The sequence below is a fragment of the Carettochelys insculpta genome, chromosome 18 (assembly GCF_033958435.1).
Source record: "Carettochelys insculpta isolate YL-2023 chromosome 18, ASM3395843v1, whole genome shotgun sequence".
Taxonomy (NCBI): Eukaryota; Metazoa; Chordata; order Testudines; family Carettochelyidae; genus Carettochelys; species Carettochelys insculpta.
This window is the reverse complement of record NC_134154.1, coordinates 31,712,954-31,732,078: the sequence shown is the minus strand read 5'-3', so window position 1 is coordinate 31,732,078 and position 19,125 is coordinate 31,712,954. Positions and strand designations below refer to the sequence as shown.

The following is a 19,125-nucleotide window of genomic DNA, read 5'->3' as shown; positions in this document are numbered from 1 at the left end:
ACTTTGGTTCTTCTCAAATATACAGAGTAACGAGCTGTAAGATGTCAATACATGTGGACTGCCAGAGACATTGAAACACTCTGGCTTTCTCACCACAGATCCAATATTTGTTATTAACAGCTCTTCTCCAGTACGCTCTGTGACTTGGGCCAAACGTATCTACAGTAGGGTTGCAACATTTGCAAGGGTTCCCTGTTGAGAACCCTTGCAAATGTTGAATTTTGCAACTATAATTCTCCTGGAGCCCCGGTGAAGCGGTGGCCGCCGGTGCCCCCCACCTCAGGGAAGACAGCTGCTCGCGAATAATTGAATTTGCAAATGTTCGAGTCGCAAATGTTGTTACCTTGCTGTATTTGGTGTTGCTATTGATGCTACTTCTGACTCCTCTATCCCCACTGTTACCCTGGGCATGTGGTGCTAGGTCAGTCTTGTACACTACTGTTTGCATTATGTGGAAATGTTCTTCAGAGGAGTAGGTAGCCATGCTAGTCTGTAGCCTCACAAAAAACAAACAGTCCTGTAGCACCTTAAAGACTGAAGAAGTGGGTCTTACCCATGAAAGCTCATCACCCAATAAATAAATTTTAGCCTTTAAGGTGCTACAGGACTGTTCGGTTTTTAGATGAGGAATAGAGATGCTTCTGCTCATCCCTGTGAACTTGAGCCCACCAAACTCATCTTACCTGGGAGACTGGACAGGCTGTGGTCTGGAGGCTGTAGGAGTCCGTGTTTTAGCACAGGTGTCCCTGAGAATGGCCTTGATCAGCAGGAAAAGGCCAGATAGCCTTCACACTGCTCACCTTCATGAGGCGCTTTATTTTTGGACCATTGGATCGGCACAGAGTTCTGCATGGCTTAGCCATATGGAATGCCAAGTATAGTATGAGACCACCTGATGCTGAGAAATGTCTGTCAAAGTTTTTTAAAATAAACTACATATCATTGGTTTCAGAGTGGCTGATTCCATCACCCCAATTGACAGATGGTTATCAAGTTTTTTTTTTTTGAGATCAAAGAATTGGGTATTACCTTCATTATCTTCAGAAGTTAAGTGCCTGCTATATTCCAGCGCAGGCTTAGCTGCCTGCTCTTCCTTCAGCAGCACTAACATAATACAGAACAACTGGAATTTCCTACTCTCAGACCTGGAGAGGGCAACAAACCCAACTACCTTCATGACAAAATATGGAGAGACTATGGGTCAATGTGAAAGGCAGTTTCCAGAGGCCACATGAACGGGGCCTATGCTTTACGCCCAGCATTGGCTCTCTACAGTAAGCTTTTTTTCCAAGCAAAATAACACAACAATCACGATTTCTCAGAAAATGTTTGCAAGATGAGAGAGTCAACATGTCCCATTTACTGACCCTGTAGAGGGAGTGGGAGAAAGAAATGTATTCAGTCTATTTACTCCAGGTAACAGTGCTTTCCGCTATTGTCTGGTGGTTTTTTTTTTTTGTTTTTTTTTTGAGCCAAGGGAAAATAAACTGCTTTATCAACATAGTTGGGTACAGAATGTCCTTTCTCTTCAAGTAAGCCAAAGGAAGGGACTGCTTTGGGAGATCCCCAAAACACTTTTTGGAATAAGATGATTATCTCCCTCCCTTTACAACCATTCATGCCTAGCTGCTGGTAAGAAAGTGGATGATTATTGTGGTAAGACATCTCTACATTAATTATTTTCTTTTAAAAAGTAATTTCTAAGTTCCCCTTATTCCTGCTTTATCCCAAACTAACCAGTTTGGGATACTGTTCCATCAGTAGGGATTTATGATGAGGAAGAGTGGGTCCCATCCATAAGGAGTTCATCAGAAGGGAGGTTTTTGTTTTTCTTGTACACCCTCTGTTCCCAATCTAGTATGAGTCAGACATTGTCCAGTTTTCTGGGAAAGAGAGAAATACAATACGAGGGATGCTACCCCATGTATATGTAGGACATGCCTCAGAGACCAAGGGAGACTTGCCTTTGGTGTGCCTGCATGGACTGCAGATGCCGGTCTTTGGGGAGGATGCTACCTGTTGATATTTCATAGGTGAGTAGCTGCTTTTGACATTTTGTAAAAGTGATCAAAAAGATCAATGTTCAGATTCACATGTTTCACATAGAGAATGAGCTCCGTGATCTTTTACTTCCAGAAGTGCATGCCAGTTTGTGGCCATTTTTCTGTAGCTGGGAATAAAAGAACATGAACTAAAGAGAAATTACCAGTAAATTTTCTGTTTGTGTTCACTCCCATGTAACTACGTTCACTTTGCCATTCTATTTGCAAATACTTGAATTCCTAAAATATTTGTTTGTACATCTACATTTATCTGCCACACGGAAGCTAAACGTGCTTTGCTTGTTTTCAGGCTATAACTCTTAACCTCATCTTTTCTTTTAAGGATTTTGTCTGTCCTGGAAGCTGACTACTTCTTTCCCTTTCATGCTTTATGGTATAAAGCAGATGGTTTTGTGTGTCAAGATTTAGTAGACTGAAAGCTCCTCACGATAACTTATTTCTTTTTTCCAGATGTGTATGCTGGTGACTGTTTAAAATTATTAATGTGGTCTTGTAGCTTGAATATCTTATTGTGAGCCACGGAGAAAGAGTTGGGTCCTCCTTTTTATAGTACTTGTACTACTTTTTCTTTACAAATATAGAAGAGGTATCTGCAGGCACCTACAAAATATACAGTCCAAGAAGGTGTTTGGGATGCATGTGTCCTAGTGAGGAAGGGTAGAGCGTAATCACACATCATGTCACCCATGCTATAAGCTGATTATTCCTTTTATTTTTATCCCAAAGGAATTTCTGCTCGGCACATGCCACGTTTATCAAGCTACTTGCTATAGAAATATTATGATAAATGGTAACTTTTTTCTTAAATCTTCAATAGTTGAAGGCTGACGTTTACTGTTGTAAGCCTGGACCACTGCAAATAAGGGACTCAGTGGTAGGATGCTCAGCATGATAGGAATGTCCTTCCACTTCCAGCCCTGACCAATGTTCAGCTTCTCTGAGGCTACATCTATACTACGAGATAAAATTAACTTTGATTTTTTTTTAACCTCATTCTTATGAATTCCAATTTGTGTCCTCAAACCTTCTGGAAATTTGCCCTACCATTTCTCAGTGTCAAGTTACCACATCCCCATTGCCATATCCAAGTTCAACTGCATGAGCAGTGCATTGTGGGTACGTGTCCCATAGTGCGTTAGCCCTGTTGCTTTCTGGGGGTTTTGTACCAACAAGTTGTGGGGAAAAATAATAGCCACGGGTGTTTGATGTCACTATCCCAAAAATGCCAAGCACTGTCCCAGAATTCTGAGCACCAACTAACTGCATGAAAATGAACAGGAGATGGCGCCATTTTCTCCAGCACAGCACTAGCACAAGCATGACTCCTTGAATGCTTCAAGACATTGCACACACTGTCATGGCAACTTCCGAGACAGTTGTGCACGTTTTCTTTCGACTGCAAAGGGAGATGATGGTTGGTGATGATGAAGATTTTGAAGAAGAAGAAATAGCTCAACTCCAGTTTAAGAACTCAGAATTGCTGGCTGACCTGGATGCACTGCTAACAGTGGAGCAGCGGTTTTGGACTCGTGGGACCGCATCATTTTGGAGTCCTGGAATGACCAGCAGTGGGTGCAGAACTTTTGCACACAAGTCCACTTTTATGGAACTTTGTGATTTGGTGGCCCCCCACTCTGGAGCACAGCAACACAAGAATGAGGCCAGCTTTAACATTTCAGAAGTGAGTAGCAATTGCTCTGTGGAAGCTTGCAATGCCTGGTCATTACCAGTCAGTGGCAGATCAATTCAGGGTGGGCAGATCTACAGTGGGGGGCCACAGTGGTGCAGGTAGCCAGGGCACTCTGTCAGCATCTCCTGAGGAACACCATGACCCTGGGAAATGTGCAGGCCATAGTGGATGGTTTTGCTGCACTTGGTGTTGCTTAACTGCAGTGAGGCAATAGTTGGTGCACACATCCCTATCATGGCCCTGGACCGCCTAGCCTCTGAGTATAAAAACAGAAAGGGGTATTTCTCGATGATGATGCAGGCATTGGTAGATTATAAAGGTTGTTTCAACATCAAAATGGGATTGTAAAGGTTGTTTCATGACGCGTGCATCTTCAGAAATTCTAGGCTGTACAGAAAAAGTCCCATCTGTGAGCTTTTTCCCCAGAATGGAAAATCAGTATTGGCAATGTAGAGATGCCTGTTGTAATATTGGACAGCCCTGCTTACCTGCTACTCCCTTGCTTCATGAAACCGTATACAGGAGCCCTGGACCACAGCTAGGATAACTTCAGTGTCAGACTCAGCAAGTGCAGAAAGGTGGAGGAATGTGCCTTTGGCTGTTTAAAAGTGAGGTTCAGATGCTTCTTGACCTGTTTGGACCTTTTGTGAAGCTAATGTCCCCGCCATGATTACATTATGCTGTATTTTGCATAACATTTGTGAATCCAGGCAGGAGAATTTCATGAGTGCCTGGAGTACAGATGCTGAGGCCATGAGCAGGGCTTACTCGCAGCTTCCTACAGGCCTCTGTCCAATAATCGTATGGAGGCAGCAGCAATCAGGGAGGCTTTGAAACATAGCTTCATGAATGATCTGCTAGACACATGATAGCACTGTATTCCTCTGTAATACCACTCCCCAAGATGATTTCTGCTTCCCACCAAATGTGAACCAATAAATCACCAATAAATCAGCCATGGCTCTCCCAGAAAGAATGCTTTTACTTGGTGGGAGGGGGTTAAGTTGCAGCAGACAGAATGGATGTAAAAAGGGGATGTTCTCCCCCCGCCTCCAAAAAGAAAAGGCGGGGGAGGGCAGTTGTGCAATCTGCCCTCTCTAACCCACCCATGCCCCTCTGTTGCAGGTGTTCTGCTGACCTTGGCATAGTGGCAGGCACCTGTGCTATTGGCCTTCTCCATGTCATCTGCCCCCTTCTGCCTTGAGTCCTCTGTGGACCTTGGCATGGTGGTGGGCAGCTGTGTTATTGGCCCTCTCCACCCCCTCTCATGTCCCTGTAATGTTGTGTGCATGGCACCACCCATGGGTACCAAAAAAACACACTGTGGTCAAAAGAGTAAGTTTATTTTCCAGGAGGAGAGGGTTAAGTGGCAAGGAAATGAAGTGTTGTCAAGGGTGGTGGAATAACCTTTTGCAGTGGCTCTTGGGGCTAGAGTGGCAGGCTGTCCTTGATCTCCTTTCCCACATTTGGGACTGAGTCAACGGGCTGGGCAACCTGTTTTCAGGGGACTCCAGGCAGCAATGAGCGGAGCCTGCAGTGCTGCATTTGGAGTTCTTCTGAAGCTCCAGCATGGAGCGCAGGAACTCAGTTCGGTTGCTCAGTGCTGTCATGAGCTTTGCTGTGTCCTCCCTCAGGTGTGCCGATTGTTCTCTCTGAAACTCAGGTATAGTCTGTCACAACTGTGCTGTGTCCCTTTTGCTGTCAGTGGTTTCTGCCTGAGCCTGTTCCATGTGCTACAGGATAAGATCCTTCTTGGACCTTTTGCACTTCCTCACCCTGTCTCTCACGCTGGGGATGCTGGCTGGAGAGCGAAGGTCAAAATTTAGATACAATTCATACGAAGAACTTCCCTAGGGAATGAGTGGGTCTTTGTCTGTACTATCAGTGAAACTTTCTTTTTGCAAGGCTGCTTAAGGTTTCTTAAGGATGGGAGTCAAATGGTGCATTGCACAAGCCATCATTTATCCCGACCATTTTGTTGTGGACATGGTAAGCTATTGTCTGCTTTATGGGGGTGGGAGGAAGCAGGCTGGTGTTCTGGAGTAGGGGAAAAAGTGTTTTTGGCCATTCCTGGAGCAATCCTCTGCAAGGAGCTGGGTCCGCAGAGCCCATCAGCAGTGTGACAAGAGGGAAAGGTGGAGAGGGGTTCAATTCGAGCTGCAGGGATGGCTGGATGGGGAGGGATCCCTGTAAAGTGAAAAGAAATGCAGGAGGGATGAGGGAGTTTTCCAGCTGTCTGCCAGGCTGGGGGAAAAACATTTCTTGGTGATCCCTGCAGCATTCCTCATTGGCGGCGGGGGCACATTGGAGAGAATAAACCTACATGAGCTGGATGTGCCGGTTTGTGGTAGCAGGGTCCGCAGAGCCTGGCAGCTGCTTGGCAAGGAAGAAGGGTGGAGAACGGTTCAATTCCAGCTGCAGGGACATCTGGGGTGGGGAGGGATCCCTGTAAAGTGAAAGGAAATGCCAGGGGAAAGGGAAATGGGAGCAGAGAAGGCTTGGGAAGAGCCTGCCAGCCGTGTGGAGGCGAGGAGACAGCATGCCCACCAGACACGTGGTGTGGCAGTGCACTCCAGGGAAATGTAAAAGAGCAGGGAGCATTGCAAAGAAATCTAATCCAAATTCCCATACTTCTGTAGGTTGCCAAAGACATCGCCCTCCTCAGAATAACAGAAAGCAAAAAAGAAGAGATGCTCATCCTGTGTGAGCACAAGCCTGGAAAATTTGCAAAAATGCTGTGTGGCACCATGATACCTGATCACTATCTAGTTGGCTGGCATGACAAGGTGTGCTGCTGTGGAAGCCTCAATAAGTCAGGCCTGCCCAAAAACCTCATGCAAAAAAACACGAGTACCTGGATGAGGCCTTTAAGGAGATCTCCACAAAGGATAAGCGCTCCATCCCCAGATATAACATGTTGTTCTGACGGGCACAGATCCATAGAAAACCAATTTCCATACCTATACCCAGCCGCAACCCACTTGTAGCATTCAGAAAAAAAAACACTCACCAGAACAGCTGGGTCCCAGGAGCTGAGGGACTGGTATAAAGGTGACTGGTTCCAGGTCTATAGTGAAGAACTCCAGGCTGTCGGGAACCGCTTCCTCAGGTCCTTATTGGTTGTCCCCATCCTCTTCTCCTTTGGCCTCTTCCTCCTGGTCCCCCAGCTCCTCTCAGCTTATCCGGGACTCCAGACCATGGCCTCCAGAAGTGTTGAAATAGAGTGGGCAATATGGTCGGGACTGCCCAACAAGCACGTGCTGCTGTTCATAATTGTGGAAGATCTTTGGAGATGACCCGGACTGCCGGTTGGCTTCCTGGACTTTGTGATACGTCTGCCAGGGTTCTTTCTCATAACTCAGCTTTGCATAGAGTCCTGGGAGTAACCTCTGGCGCTCATCCTATGAGATCTTCTCAGACAGGTCCACGTTTCTCTTGGACACGCAAAGTCTGCTCGCCCCTGATTCCTCTCCCCAAACTGCAAGAAGATCTAGAATCTTCTGATGGCTCCATGCTGGAGCTCTCTTGTGACCTTGAGAACTACTAGGCAGGTTACTACCCTGAGAGCTCGTGACTGTAAGTTGGCTACTAATGTGATGGCAACCAATGTGGTACAATGCTATGGGTAAAAAGTTTTAGCTTCTGGGTGCACCTTATGTTTCCAGGAGTTGCTGGTGATGACTTCAAATTTGCAGGCTTCCTGTGACCTACTTCCTGTGCCCCTGGAGAGCAGTGGACATGGAAGCAGCCATACGTGGCGGGTAACTGCATAGCTTTGTGGGACACATACGGGACACTTGTAGAGGCTAATAAATTCTATTTTAAGACATGGTGCTTCCACACTGGCCTTTATTCAAACTTTTAGATTTAAACTAGATGCCACACGCACCTGCTTTGGACAATGTTATGATATTGATTTAGTGCTCCCAAAAATGAAGCTAATGGTATTTACAGTGAAGACAGTCACTTGGTACAATCAAGCTAATTGCCTTACATTTGAATTTATCTCGTAGTGCAGACGTAGCCTGAGGAGTCTTGGAGCGCCAAGAATTCTGTGGGAAATGGCCCAGTGGAGAATTGGGTTGGAAGTCTTGTGTTCTCGTGTGTTGCTTTCTGTTAATGGTCACTGCTTTAAAAAATCTGTTCTCCTCTTTCATTTGTGTTGCTCCATTAGAGTCTCTGCTCATTTATGTTGCAGGGTTTTTTGGTTCTCCAGTTCATTGTCTGGATCTGTTTTCATTCTGTCAGCCTGCGTATCTTTTACTATTTATTGTTTGCTGCTTTCTGTATGCTTCTTCTCATCCCTATTCTGTGACTTCTAGGCTCACCTTGCATCCTGTTCACAATTTTTCTGCACATACCTCTGTTTTGCTCTTGTATATGATGTCTCTGCATATGTGGTCTAGCTCCATAGACAGTGAGAGTACTTCTGCCATACTAACCCCTCTTCATCAGTTGACCTCTGGATGGTTTGTAGATCCTAAAAAGGAGCAGAAGAATGAAACAGTTTAACATTGTCAAATCAGTGCTCCCTCTCAGTCCTTGGCAGCAGAGGAAGTGCTGTACTCTCAGCTGTTGCTTAGGAATTGAGTTCAGCTGCTATAAAGATAGCAGATGAACTTTGCCTGTCTGGCTTCTCTGTGCTGCAGAGTGGTCTGCATACCTTGCTGCCTCAGATCAACATCTGTATCTGGGGCTGGTTCTGAGCCATTTAGTTCTCTCCTGATAACCTCGTGACAGGTTCTTTATTTGGTAGCTTACAGTTTTATTTTACATTTAGATGCGTAAGAAGGGTTCCGTTCGAGGCACAGTGGCTGCTGACGTCTAGAGGAATCCTCTGTAAGTTCAGAGGCAAAATCGAGCTGTGTAAGTGAATTCTTGGGAGGAAAAAGAGAAATCCTTTCTAGTGATGGGAGTTACTGTTGGAACAAATACTTGAAAATGATGTGGCCAGATGCCTTTCATGGTCCTGAACCCCTACTCCTCTCCCTGCTTTGACCAAGTCAATGGCAGGACAACAACTAATGGCCAGGATTGGTTTGCGACCTTGAGCATGCATTTGGCATCATGATCGGCTCAGGGCACATGCTCATTTTAGTCAGCAGGATGCTTTCATTGTGTTGCAAGCTGGCCATCCCATTGTACTTTGTGCTTGTCTGGTGCAAAAGCCCGAAGTGCAAGCTATACTGTGTGTCCCCTGACCTGTGAGTTGCCTTCAGGGAACATAGATGCTTAAGCCTGTAGGGGCTTCCTGGACAAAGTGACATTTTACTGCTCTGATAAACCCTCGTTGTGGTTAACGAATATATAGCTGCATTTTAAAATACTACAGCTGAAATGGGTGTGTGGAGGGGACACCCATGTTCCCAGTTAAAGTTTTAAAAAAAAAAAAAAAACCCTCAAAATTCTGCCGTCAAGGACTACTTTCCTCAGCGGTCCCACCCATACTTCATTGTTGATATATCCCATTGTGAGCATTTTCTCACATAGTTTATATGGCGAAGCCTGTGTTTGCTGCCAACTTCAAATATCAGAGATGCGGTATATGAGTGTGTTTTGTACTTGTGATCTATTTCCATTGTTTGATGTCTCAGTTGCTGTTCCGGTCATGAGACTGATATCTAATCTAAAATATTCCCTAGAAAATTTGGACTGATACAGTGTTATCCAACTCACTGCTGGTGAAGGTTTGACTGCACTGCACTAACTTTTTTTCTTAGAAAACTAATAAAATCTGCATTTTTAGTTAAATTTTGCTTGAGTAACTGTTAGCACTTACTGTGTCTTGTGTTTTTCCTACAGTTACGTAATCAAGGCCAAGTGAGAGGAACAAGTGCTGCCAATGATGAATGATGATGGATCTGACCTGTCACTTGCAGTGTTGATAAACAGATGTGTGTGTGGATGCATGATTATCTGTATATAATTATATATACATACACGCATACTGAGGGGCTGTTACAGTTCTCCAGGCTATTAACCTATCTTCAGCAAAGACGTAAAGGAAACTGCTTTCTTTATAAATACCTGAAGCAAATACAGATTGACTGAGCAGTGTCATTTAAAAGATAAATTGACTGCAGAATTATGCCAACTGAAATGTTTCCCAAACGTCAGTACTGGACCAATGTATTTCCTATCTTTGTTTTATTCCCTTCTTGAATCATTCTGCTATAATCCGATGTCTCATTATAAGCAAGCAAATAAGTTAATTTTCAATTTTGTATTTTCCCTATGTGATTTTGGAATAAGAGCTATGAATATATTTATAAGTATTTATTTCTGGATTGTCATCTAACAACAAATCAGAAGATTTTTTCTATTAGTCAGAATTTGGAAGACTTGCTCTTGAATGAGTATAATAATGGCCCAACTTTTAGCCGTCTTACTAAAGAAATCACCTGTTTTATTGGAGTTTTGTACATTGAAATTCAAATGTTTTCTTCATTAAAAAATGGCAAAATGAAGGGAAAATGGCTTTTGATTTATAACAGTTTGAACTAAACAGTTTTCCAGGAGGCTTTCAGACAAAGTAACTGACAATACTGGTATTGAGCCTTTAGAATGCATGTTAGGCTGCCTAGTTTAATTGGAGGTGTGGCATTTCCCTACAACAATTTTTTTCCAAGTTCTGGTTTGCAAACTATGCAAATGGTCTCAATTTCACACCGATTGCACAATAGAATTTAACAGTGACTTTTAGCTCTTTTCATGTTGAAAATACAGTTTTTAAATGATGTTCTTTCAGGTATGATGAAAGTTTAAATTGTAGTATCTGACATATTTCTCTGATTTACTAGAAGTAGATATAAATGTAAAGATGGTATAATAAAGGCCTTTTGTAGATAGTTCTCAAATAGGAAGTTGTCTTCATGGTTTTTTAAGAAAAGTATTCCAGTGGGAGCATGTCATAGATATATATAGATATATAAACAGTACATATTATCAAAATGCTTGTTAAATCAGGAGCAACATACTTTAGGATCACTGTTTAGGTGCGGCTTCCTCCCAGAAAGCTCTGTAGAGTGAGGTTTGCCGAAGGATCTCTATCCAGTTTTTCAACCCAGACCCCTTCCCCAGACACTTGGGAATACTTGCTTAATTACCTGATAGCTGGAGTGATTGCCAGTGGGAAAACTCACTGTCTTCAAGTGGAGCAGATCAGGCTTGGAGTATGACTACGCACCTAGTCAATTTTGCCTGCAATGACAGTCAAGCACTTCAATGACTACAGACAAGTGGACCTGGATTTTTGTATGCCTGTACTGTATTGTCATTTGCCTCCCTATCTTCCATGCTACAAAGATCAGTCTTTGGTTTGTCTTTCCTTGGCTTGCAATGAAAATGGATGTCTATTTTCTGCACCAACAGAAGACTGGTTTTGTAAAAAACTTTTAAACCATGTTTTTAGAACTTGCTACCAGGAGGGTTTTTGCAAATCTGAAACTAAGGGCTCAGGTCTCTTTTAGTGCAGGAATGTAACTCCACTCTCATCAGTGAGAGCCGGAATACATTCCAAGGAGGGAAAGGAAACCCCTACCATTTTCATGTTTTTGGACTAGCTACGAAAATGTGAGGGAACTTTGTAGTGAATGTAAATGTTTAGTTTACTTTGGCAGTCTCTGATGTGAACTACAGTAAAACAGCAACTGAAATTTAATTAAATAAATTTGATCATAAAATATCCTTTTTGGCTCTAGATATTATTAATATTACTTTGTGGGTTTCTCATATTGACATCATTTTAGTTTTCTTGATCTGTGGAAATGCTGTATGAGGAAATGCTTAAAGATCTGTTTTTTTTCCCCCCCTTGTATAGTTTGACAGAACAACACTGGTGGAAAGCCCTGAATTATCTAGGAATCCAAAATTGAGTAATACAAATATTTAGGTGAAACCTTACTGAGAGTTGCAAAGTGTACTAGTCAGCTACTTTGCTGCTGTGCTGTATTTTGTTTTCTATTGATAACTGATCTATTTTTTGCTGTTCTGTTTAGGAATTTTGTGTTTTGGAAACATTGGTGCTGGCTGCAGCAGAAAAGGAGCAATGTGTTTGAATAAGGTTCAGTGTTTGCTCCAGTTCCCCCAAGCAATTGCTCAATGTAATGAGAACAGTTTGGTCACTGATGTGGACAGAGCCAACATTTCTTCAACCTCCGTACAGAAAGCCTGATAGTTCTCTCCTAACAGTTCAGTTATGGGTTTTTTTGCAAAATCTTTCAAACAATTTTGCACATTTTCTGAGGCTCCAGTAGTGCTGTGTGTGTGTGTGTGTGTGTGTGGCTGCAAAGGAAGACAGCTCCGGTGCCACAAGCTTAAACTTGTGTTTTACAGTATATTTTAATGGGCAGTAGCTGGTAGGCAACAGGAGGGGTCTTTCTGGAGGAAGGATTGAAACGGGAAAGGTTACTGACTTCAAGTTCAGGAAAAACGTTCTACCTGTGATGAGTATTGTAAAGAAAATGAACAGGACAGGTAGATAAGAGTCTGAGATCACTGATTATTTCACTTATATCAAACTGTCTAAAAATCACCTAAAAATCATTGATTTAAATTGAGTTATCAAAAATTGAAGACTGACTATGCTTAGAGTACAGTTAATTTTGGAGTAAGCCCCATTAAACTCACTGGCTCTTCTGTTTTTTGAGAGCAAGTATAGAATGGGATTCCCTTGGGAAAGCTGAGTTATGCTGAAGTAAAATAGGAAATAGGGTTACAGCATCACCATTATGGTCGGGCCCAGGATATTCCTAAATGGGGGGCATGTGTTATGTAGTGCAGGGGTCAGCAGCCTTTCCAAGGCAAAGTGCTGAAATTTGACCTTTTGGCCTCTGTGTATGGTTCATAGTCCTACTTACAACAGTTTCAGTAATAAAGATTGAGAGCTTTACCATTTAGGTGGTGGTTGGTAGCATTAGCTGGTCTCTCAATCTGCAGATGGCATGACTTTGAACAAGCTTCCAGCTGCATAGGGGACAGAGGGGCTGGGCTGAGCTTCTGCCTCACATTCTGATGAAAATTGCCTTGTGTACCACTGTTAGCATGCATGCTGGCGGTTGCTGACCCCAATGTGAGGTAAAATAAGAAAATTGCATTCACTGGCAAGTGGCAACTCTGTGTTTCTTATTGCAGCTTTCTGCCTTTGTACACTTTAATGATAGATTTTAAATATAACTAAACCAGCCATAAGGTTTAGCTAAGCTAAACTTTTTTGTCTAGCAACACCTAGCCAAGGAAATAGATTTATACTAAAAAGCACAGGGGGAGTCTTGAAGAATGATGTATTGCAAAGTGAATTACTTAAATTACTAAGCAACTGATCCATTCAGCTGTACCCACATGTTCATCAGCATCACTTTCTCCCAATAAGCAAGTGTCAGAGGGGTGGCCGTGTTAGTCTGGATCTGTAACAGCAGCGAAGGGTCCCGTGGCACCTTATAGACTAACAGAAAAGTTTTGAGCATGAGCTTTCGTGAGCACAGACTCACTTCATCAGATGCTGGTATCTGATGAAGTGAGTATGTGCTCACGAAAGCTCATGCTCAAAACTTTTCTGTTAGTCTATAAGGTGCCACAGGACCCTTCGTTGCTGTCCCAATAAGCAGTTTTTCGTATGATGTCTTGTTCTTGCAACTAGACCCTGCATCATCTTCCCGTACTGCTTATGATTTTTTTCCCCTTTTTTACCCAGAGAACAAATTTCTTCAAAATACTTCGATAGGGTCTCTTACTCCCACAAGCCATGACAATTTTTCTGTGACCAAAGTGGGTGGGGGGGGAATATAGGAAGCTGTGTGTGTGCTGAATGTCTTTCACTTTCCAGTCTGCTCCACTGTTCCTTTTCACGCTGCCTCCTTCTTTTCCTATATATTTTTTTCTCTGCCTCAAAACAATGTCTTACCTCCACTGCAATGCTTGGCCAATGTCCACTGTCACATAAGCGCAGAACAAAAACGGTCCTTTCCAGCTTGTGTCTGTCTTTGCATGTGTTCCCTTTCAGTCTGCTGAGAAACAAAAATTGAAAGCCCAGAACTTTCAAGAGGCAAGACCTAGTCGTTAGGCTAGAGAGACTAGAGCATTAATTCATTATTATGAGGCTGCAAGTGCCTGTGTAGCATGTTTGTGATCAGAGTTAATTGTAACTTACTTTTAAATGAGAAATTAGATACTGGTTTTTAAAAATAAAGAATTGTTTTTCAATCAATTTTTATCCACACTGATTATAGCTATGCAGGGTTGGAGGAAGCAGCCCTACTCCCACTGCATCCATAGGGATAACTGGCTCTCCCCCAAGGCTTGTATTCCCATTAAGGATGATAACCCTGCCTCTGTCCTGGGGTAGTGAATTCAGGCTCACAGTGCTTAGGCTCTGGGGCTGAAAAATGCTGGGTAGACAGTTGGGTTTGGGCTATAAGGTCCTGGAGCCTGGACTTTAACCTGAGCACAACATCTGAACAGTGATTCAGCAACCCTGGGTCAGCAGTCCCGCACCAGCTGCAGCCTTGTTGTGGGACTTTTATCTCTGCATAGACATTTCCTTATAGGCCATCTGAAGAATGCAGTACCAGATCACCAGTTCATGGCAAGGAAAGTGCAGTGTATTTCCTCATACCTTTTGACCTGTGGCCACTAGTACTGAATTCACTAGACAGCTGCTAACACATCACACCAAAAATATCATGGAGGCGGGAAAGCAAAACCACTGTGATCATAACAGTAGTGTGCCCGCCTGAGCTGCTAATTCACATCAGTTTTAAGGCACGGATAGCTGTAGCAATAGTCCCCTGGGTGGTTCAGTGCCCACCTTGGGGCCGGTAATGTGGCATGAGATGCCAGCTGCAAGGAACACAACTCTTAATATGCTTCTCTTTAGTCTGTATCTTCACAAAACAAGAAAGCAGCCCTCAATATAATTAGTTAGGTGATGAGCTTTCATGGAACAGACCCACTTCTTCAGATCTGAAAAATCCTAGTAAATGAAAACTGAGATGAAGAGAATTTAACAGAGGGATAGAAAAAAAAAATGAAATAAAAACTGCCAAATCAGCTAGATAGGACAGAAGTGGGGGTGAAATGGAAGGGGAAAGAAAAATAGTTTCTACAAGTGGGCTGTATGGGACCACTACAGATATCAAAAGTGGAGGAAACTGTCCTTGTAATGCACAAGGAAATGGATATCTTTGACTGTGAGGTGATAAGTATCAAACTTGAGAATCACCTCCAATGCAGATGTCGCCCTTTGTAATCTGGTGTTAATCTCTGTTTTAGAATGCGCACTTGTAAATTTTGGATGCTGACCTGCTAGATGGAAATGCTCACTGACATGTTTATGTCTATTCAGATTCCTAATATCTGATATGTCCATTCTTTGGTGAAGTGATTGTCCAGTTTGTCCAATATACAAGGCAGAGGGGCATTGCTGGCACATGATGGCATATATCACATTGGTAGAAGTGCAGGAATATGAGCCCCTGATTGTGTAACTGATGTGGTTGGGTCCAGTGATGGTGTCTCCAGTGTAAGTACATGGACAGAGTTGGCAACAGGGTTTGTTGCAGGGAACATTCCAGGACTAGTTTTTCTGTGGCACGTGGTTGCTAGTGAGAATTTTCCTGAGGTTGGGTGGTTGTCTGTAGGAAAGCACAGGCCTCTCACCCAGGGCCTGTGAGTGCATCATCATGTTCCAGTATAGGTTGTAGATTGATGATGATGTGCTGGAGGGAGTTGAGTTGGGGGCTATAGGTGATATAACCTATATCTGCTATTAACCTTCTTGGGCCTGTCTGACATTGCGCATTACAAGGATAGTTTCCCCACCTTTGATGTTCATAGTGATCCCAGGCAGCCCACTGAACAGACGCTTGCAGAAACTATTTTTCTGCCTGCTACCCCCCACCTATCTAGCTGATTTGTCAGGTTTTTATTTCATTTTTTTTTTCCTATCTTTCTTTTAACTGATAACTGAGACAAAGAATTTATTAGGATTTTCCAGATCTGAGGAAGTGGGTGTGTTCCATGAAAGCTCATCACCTAATAAATTATATTGTTAGTATTTAAAGTGCTACAGGGCTACTTTTCTGTTTTGGTTTTGGTTTTTTGTACTGCTTGTCTAGTATTTGAAGTGTGTGCGTAAGTCTGCCTAACTTCAGTCTAACACGCTCACCCCCTGCCCTGATAGCGCCTCAGTCAGTGAAGGAGCGTTAGGTCATGCTCTGACTGCTCCACTTCTTGTTCCCCCCCTGCAGCAGCAGCAGCCCCTTGGTCCCATCCATCCAGCCTGACTCCCAGCCCTGTGGAGGGCCCACAGGGAGGCACTGATGGCCATCGCTGTTTCCAGGGCTTGCACATGCCTCTGGGACAGGGACTGGTGCTATAGCTCTCTACCGCCACTGCCTCCAGTGAATGCCACAGTAGCAGGTACTCACCTGCCCTCTTTTGCTCCTCGTGGCCACATGGCACCTGTAGCAGTTGCTAAGATGGAAAAGTAACAGTGGGAAAACACTGATGCATTTTCAGTTTCTTCCAGTGCGGTTTAGCATCTGGAGAAAAGGGCTCAGGGAAGACTCCAACCCAATGGGACCCCACCAGGTGCTCTGCAGATCACAGGAGCCGGCATATGGGACTCTTTCCTTCAGGAGGTTGGGATTCTCCCATTCCTCTTCAGAACAGAACTCAAACCTCTTGAGGTCACACAGTATGTGTATATGGAGACAAAAAGGAAAGCTGTCCTATAAACTAGGTAAGCTCATGCTTCCGTAGCAGCTCATCTCTTCCCTCTACACTAATATCTATTTCCAGACACTTGAAAAGTGGTTAGACAGCGTGGTGCCGGGATAAACTATGCACATCGTTATGAGAGAAGTTTTCTTACTCTGATATCACAAGAACCAAGAGCCCCATCCCTGGTGTTGCAGAACCTGCTAAGGCTGTTCCTGACTTGAGCATCTGCCCATAGCCCAGACCACATGGCCCTGTGTTACTTTCCCCGGAGAGACTGGTGTTAATAATCCTGGGCAATTTGTATCCATGTTCCCCTGTGTAGCACAGGCTTTACAGAGCAAGCATGCGCCAGGGACTACCCCAGACAAACCAGAGGGGATTCAGTTTGTTTACAAGAAAGTTTTTAAAAATCCTGCAAAATATTTTGAAAAGCTTTTCTGGGTCTTTATGTCAAAGCAGGAAAAAAATCAGTCAATGTGCAATGTAAAAAATTCTTCCTGGTTCCTTTTCAGAACACGTTTGCGTAGCCCAGTGCTGTACTTCAAAGGCTGCTGCTAAAATATCATTCTCAGCAGTCTGTTGCAGTGAATAAATATTAAGTTTGCATATTCATTATAACAAAATTATCTTGCACTCCCTTTACTGCATGTAGGTTTTGCCATCTGGAAACTAAACAAGCGTTGTGTATAAAAAAAAAAAAAAATCTAATTTTGCATTTACCCAACTGAACCATGCAAATGACCATTTATAACAGATCTCATGCAATCTTTGCAGGCATAAATCTACCTCTAAAGAATAAGATTCACACCAGTGCTGCAAGAGGAACTCACTGTAGTAGAAAGAGGGCCTGAAATATAAGATACTGTATTAGGGGCCTGAGGCTTAAACTAAAATAGTGGTCAACATTTGCTGCTACAATGCAAAGTTAAGATGTGAGCAAAAGGCAGAACCTGCTCACAAAATCTGACAAGCACAGAGCCTATAGTGCAGAACCCTGTGCCTAAGCCATGCTAGGTGCACACACGTTCCAGAAGGTTTCTTCTGACTTTGGACCCCTTAACTCAGGGGAGTCGGTGGAGGGCCAGTTGAGAATACAGACTGTGCACAGAAGCTGTATAGTGAACTAGGAACCCAAAATCCCTCCCTAAAGCAACTCTTCTTTTAAAAAACTTACTTTACTCTCTCTTCTTTCTTCATGAATTTCATTGTCCCTGTATTATTTTCAGGGATCAAACGCGGTCAAGGGAGTGGGGACAGTCAGTGAAGGGCCAGTTGAGAAGACATACACCTGATTTTTATAAAATTTTTCACACATCACTTACAGCTACAGTTTAAAAAAAATTCAGTTACAAAAGAGAGAGTTCTGTCCATTTGGTGATCTTTCTTGAAGTACTAGTTTTAGTTCCTTGCACCTGGAAAAATGGAGGTTTGCTTACTATGAGGGCAAAGCAATGTGGGAAGATGTCATATACCAGTGAAAATACCCAGAATGCTATAGGAATGAGGGAACTGAGATAAGTTCCCACAATGCACTACTGCAACAGTCGATGTTTGCCAATTGAATGTGGCAGCTGTAGGTTGACTTTGTGAGGAGCACTTGGGGAAGTGAGCATAGTCAAATTAAAATTTATGAAATCCAGTGTTACAAAATCGATGATAATAAGTTCGAACTTATCTTGTAGTGTAGACTTAGCCTCCATCTGTTTCTCTCACAAACAGCCAGAGGAACACTTCCTGTGGCTCACAGGCCCTCCAGTCCCCATCTGCCTATCTGCCTGGATTTACAAACCAGCGCACACAGTTCTGCAGTGTCACATCCATGTTTTTTCGGAGCTGTTGCATGAATGCCACCTGGTTCTGGTGACTTGCTACTGTTTAATTTATCAATTTTTTTCCAAAGCCACCTTTAAAGACACCTCAGTCTGGGATGGTTCCTCAGATTTGTCACCTAAGAAATGACTGAGGTTTGGGAATCTCCCTCACATCCTCAGCCATGAAGACCGATGGAAAGGATTCAGTTAGTTTCTCTGCAGGGGCCATATCATCCTTGAATGCTCCTTCAGCCTCTTGATTGTCCAGCAGCCACACTGGTTGTCAGGCAGCTTCCTGCTGCTTATATACTTTGAAAAGCTGCTATTACTTTTTGAGGTTTTGGCTAGCTGTTCTTCAGACGCCCTTTTTTTGGCCTTTCTAATTATATTTTTACACTTCTTTTGCCAGCCTTTATTTCCTTTCTATTTTCCTTACTCGGATTTAACGTCTGATTTTGATTTATGCACTCTTCTTGCTGCTGCTTTTTCTTGGTTGTTAGGCCATGGTGGCACTTTTTTGCTTCTTTTATTATGTTTTTAGTTGGGGGGTATAGATTTTAAGTTGAGCCTCTATTATGGTGTCTTTGAAAGTTTCTATGCAGCCTGCAGGGATTGCACTCTTGTCACTGTACCTTTTAACTTCTGTTTAACTAGCCTCCTCATTTTTATGTAGTTCCCCTTTCTGAAATCAAGTTCTAGTGTGTTGGGTTGCTGTGATGTTTTTCTCACTACTGGGGTGTTAAATTTAATTATATTCTGGGCCCTATGTTCACCTCTTGGACCAGATCCCACACTTCACTTTGGACTAAATCAAGAGTTGCCTCTCCTCTGGTGGACTCAA

General features: G+C 43.2%; 1 protein-coding gene across 1 annotated transcript in view; it reads left to right on the top strand.

The window, feature by feature from the left end:
• Nucleotides 1-11,450, top strand: part of PITPNB (phosphatidylinositol transfer protein beta) — an 84,489-nt gene extending 73,039 nt beyond the window's left edge. Inside the window, exons 11-12 of the mRNA XM_075012475.1 lie at nt 8,534-8,619; nt 9,556-11,450. Of these exons, the coding sequence (XP_074868576.1) occupies nt 8,534-8,581 (48 nt within the window). The 3' untranslated portion in view covers nt 8,582-8,619; nt 9,556-11,450. The remainder of the gene's footprint in view (nt 1-8,533; nt 8,620-9,555) is intronic.
• Nucleotides 11,451-19,125: the final 7,675 nt, after the last annotated feature.